Source organism: Nuphar pumila, chromosome 6 (genome assembly GCF_984573655.1).
Source record: "Nuphar pumila chromosome 6, dmNupPumi1.hap1.1, whole genome shotgun sequence".
Lineage (NCBI taxonomy): Eukaryota > Viridiplantae > Streptophyta > Magnoliopsida > Nymphaeales > Nymphaeaceae > Nuphar > Nuphar pumila.
Window position 1 is genome coordinate 242645 of NC_143254.1, and position 4435 is coordinate 247079.

General features: G+C 38.8%; 1 protein-coding gene across 1 annotated transcript; it reads right to left on the minus strand.

Annotated features, from left to right (window-relative positions):
* Positions 1 to 1444: 1444 nt before the first annotated feature.
* LOC149833577 (pyridoxal 5'-phosphate synthase subunit PDX1.3-like) lies at positions 1445 to 3108 on the minus strand. The gene is made up of 2 exons (XM_090009760.1): positions 2903 to 3108; positions 1445 to 2773 (listed from the first exon to the last, which is right to left on the minus strand). The coding sequence occupies exons 1-2, from the start codon at positions 3062 to 3064 to the stop codon at positions 1799 to 1801; spliced, it is 1137 nt and encodes a 378-aa protein (XP_089865886.1). The 5' UTR covers positions 3065 to 3108; the 3' UTR covers positions 1445 to 1798.
* Positions 3109 to 4435: the final 1327 nt, after the last annotated feature.

The window sequence follows — 4435 nt, forward strand, 5'->3', positions numbered from 1 at the left end:
AGTTGTAGACACTTTTATAATGACATGATCTCTCATTTTTTTTTATCACCTGCACCTGCTGCGTATAATGTTGTAGCACGATTGGTGATTTCATAGTTCATTCATCAACTTCATCCCAATACACTGGTGATCTGCAAGGTCATTTGTAAAGAGCCTCGAAAGGAGTCATCCCAATCCTCGCATGATAGTTGTTGTTGTACGCAAACTCAGACAATATCATGTGCTTGTCCCAATCGCCCTTCCAATCTAGCATACAGGATCTCCACATATCCTACAAGTTTGTATGGTCTCTCTGCGATTAACTATCGGTTAGGGGATGGAAAGTGGTACTCAGTTTCAACTTTATACCCAAACCCTAATGTAACTACCCCAAAAATCGAGAAGTAAAGAGTGAGTTATGATAAAAAAATGATTGAAACTAGTACTTCGTGCAGTCAAACTATTTTCCTCATGTATAAGTCAGCTAAGCTCTCCAAGGTTTGACTGATCCGAATGGGCAAAAAGTGAGTCAATTTGGTAAAATGATGTAATATCGAAGATCCAATCTCTGAGATCAAATTTTTGAAATCCGATATCAGAGATATCTATGATATCCAATATCAAAGATCCAATCTCTGAGGTCTAATATCAGAGATCCAATCTGAGATTCAATATCGAAACAGCCAGAATTTAGAGACACCAATTGAGTCAGATACTCTTCAAGATCCGACTCGAATCCAAATTAATTTTCAATATAAGAAATACACACAAATAAGAATTGAAACCGCATTTAAATTGAAATTTCATTTTATTCTTGACATAATTATAAAAAAAGCTCACAAGCATTACAAAGTTTGTTAATCAAGAAATTGCTTTGTTCTTATTAATTAATTATATATTCATTAATTTAATAATTCATTGATTTGTTGTTTATTTGTGCTTTATTATATATAACTATGTATGGTATAGTTGTACTTTTTCTTAAAAAAAACTATGTTGTATTTTCTTTATACTTAAACTTGGTGAATTTTGTTGCACTTTCATGCTTAAATGTTATTTTTAATAATTCTAATTGTTGATATTTTATTAGTTTTTTACTTTACAATTTACATTTATTTTTTTATATTATATTTATACTAATTGTTTCTATTTGGTTACATAATCACATCTTTATTTGGTTACATAATCATCTTTTTTGTTGGATCAGTTAGTACATAAATTATTAATAATACATAAATGATGCATCTTTATTTTTTGTTTTTTAATTTGATCAATTTTTTAATATTTTTTGTGAAGAACGTTATGTAAGCCTCGCTGCCCTTCAACCATGTTCACAACATTGCTTGGCAGACAAACTTGTGGATGAAAGTGATGCAAATATAAAATAATCATTCATGGGAAGATGGATGGATTTGTAAATGGGTGACGGATCATTACAAATCTATCACCAATCATAAGAGATATGGCCACCGGAATTGAAATTCATCAACAAAAACAGAGTTTACAACCAAGCTACAGATAACGGCTCACCAGTTACATACGATTATTGAAGGAAGAAGACAAAAAAGGGAAAGAAAAAAAGAGGGAAAAAAAAAGGAAATAACAAAACATAGAGGGCGGCCTAATGGCAACCCAGAGAGATTGCAGTGTACTAATCTAGACCACAATACGGAGGATCACCTACATGATACTCGAGGTACAAAGAGAAAGAAGGTAATTAACGTTTTTCTGCGATCTGATTTTATTTTTTGGGGGGTCTCATCAAGTGCAATCACCAACACGCTAAACCATCCTTACCGTCTGTCCTGCTCAGCAAGGATCATTCCGACCTGTTGGCATACCTTTCAACCTTATCATCTTTGAGGTTGAGGCCAACCATAGGCTCACCTAATCCACAGCTCACCTCGGCAAGAATATCAGGATCGCTGTAATGAGTCACAGCCTGAACTATAGCGCGAGCCCGCCTGGCCGGGTCGCCGCTCTTGAAGATACCAGACCCCACGAAGACGCCGTCGCAGCCCAGCTGCATCATCAAGGCGGCGTCTGCAGGCGTGGCTACGCCGCCGGCTGCAAAGTGCACGACGGGGAGCCTCCCCAACTGCTTGGTCTGCATCACCAGATCATAAGGGGCGGATATGTTCTTGGCGAAGGAGAAGACCTCATCGTCGTCCATGTTGCGGAGGACCCTGATGTCACCCATGACCGATCTCACATGCCTCACGGCCTCTATGATGTTGCCGGTGCCGGCTTCTCCTTTGGTCCTGATCATGGCGGCACCCTCCCTTATCCTCCTGAGGGCCTCGCCGAGGTTGCGGCAGCCACAGACGAAAGGGATGCGGAAGTTGTGCTTGTTGATGTGGTGCTCGTCATCAGCGACGGTGAGGACCTCGCTCTCGTCGACGTAGTCGATGCCGATGGCTTCCAGGATCTGGGCTTCGACAAAATGACCTATCCTTGCCTTGGCCATGACGGGGATGGTGACAGCCTGCTTGATCTCCTTTATGAGACCAGGATCGCTCATCCGAGCAACACCTCCCTGTGCCCTGATGTCAGCAGGGACGCGTTCGAGGGCCATGACCGCACAGGCACCAGCTTCCTCAGCAATCCTGGCCTGCTCGGCATTGACAACATCCATTATGACACCTCCCCTAAGCATCTGAGCTAGACCCACCTTGACGGAGAAGGGGGATTTCTTGGCCTCGGTGATGGCACCATTGCCGTAAACGGCCACCACACCACTGTCGGCCATATCTCTTCGCTCGCTTCCTTTTGCTGGAAAGGGCGTAAGCAAGACCTGCAGACAGAAAGGAGAAAACTGATCGATTTGATACCAATCACATATAAAGAAAAGGAAAGAATAAGATGAATCGAACCAGCCGATGAGAAACAAGTTACAAACGAAGAGAGAGAGAGAGGAGATCACCTGCAGGAACCAGCAAGTAGAGGACACGGGGGGGCGGGAGGAAGTGAGAAAGGCAGTTGGAAGCAGAATGCGTTGAGGGTTTTTTTGGGCGCACATATATAGATGATGCGATTGATATTCCTGACCGTTCTCTACGTTTCTCGTTCTTCCTTTTTTAACCATTCATTTTCCATTTGGCAGAATAAACCACAAAGAAAAAGAAAAGAAAGGGGAAAATATGCTCATTCAATATTTTATAATATTACTAGAAACAGTGTAATTTCTATTTAAAGTATCCATCAAAGTTATTTTCATTTTTTAAATACCTTCAAGCTTTTGCCGCCTTTAAGCAAATACCCTTATTTCTCTACCCCCTGTTTAATTTTGAGTTAATTTGAAAATGAAGCAAAAATACTGCGTTACCCCTTTAGAAATATATTTATAAATTTTACGGCTCCGCCTAGTGCTCGTCACCTTGCGTTGGACGTTGCAGATTCAAAACCCAATGGTATAACTGTTAGGGGTCTAACCCCAGCTTGCCTTTCAAATATGTATATACCTTTTCTTTGCTCTCAATATAAACTTGCTATCTTGCCTTTAAAAGATGCCAAATTTTCATCGTTCTCGAAGGTCGAAGATTACTAGCGCATTTTTTTTCTCTCAATCAGTTTTGTTGTTTAGGACAAAAAGGCAAGACTTAGTTAAAAAGTTGCAACCAAAAATAAGATTTACTTTTTGTACATGTGGTTTGAAAATTTTGAAATATGTTTTAATAATAGATCTCATGGGATTATAGGCTTAACCTCGTCAAAATTAAAAGTTAGGAAGGTATCTGAAAAACAAGAAAATTACAGTGGATATATTAGTTGGGATTAAAAAATTGGTGGTTAATTGAAAATTACCCAAACCATCAGCAATACAAAAGGAACCGCTTGAGTATGCATATACGTTATCTGTGAGGCCTTGACCGCCCTCAAAGAAGTACCACTAGTTTTCCACTATATATATATATATATAAAAACTTTCTTTGGCCCTCATGACCATCACTCATATTATTATTCTACTTGCTTGCATAGGTTGTTTGTATGGACTTTCAGCAATCTCCCTAAACTTAGGGTATCTTTGATGGTTTTTCTAGGGTTGGACAAAACGAACAAAAAAGATTAAACAAGACATTGGTTTTGTTCGTTCCGTAACAACTGTTCCAAGTTCAATGTTTGTTTGGACTGTACTCAAGTGCTATGTTTCAAATATTAGTTTTTGATGACCATGTGCAGGCAACTTAGACAGTTATGGATAATGGATCGAGTTACTTTGTTTTAGATCGTATGACCCAATTCGTCCACCATTTTACATGTTTTAACAAGTTTATTATGTTTTTTTGCTTGGATATGAATCCAATTACCAAATTATATATAAATTCATGAATTTTTTTCCTGAATATGGATTTGAAATTTGATTTTCGCCCCGAATATGGATCTCGAATCGAATTTTTGCCCTAAATATGAATTTTTGCCTCGAATATGGATCTCAAATTGGATATTTGTTCTGAAT

Excerpts from the sequence above, each read along its gene's own strand:
- LOC149833577 (XM_090009760.1), bottom strand. The coding sequence starts at position 3,064 with ATGGTTAAAAAAGGAAGAACGAGAAACGTAGAGAACGGTCAGGAATAT. Across the intron at positions 2,774-2,902 it reads CTACTTGCTGGTTCCTGCAG|GTCTTGCTTACGCCCTTTCC; the intron begins GTGATCTCCTCT and ends TTCTGTCTGCAG.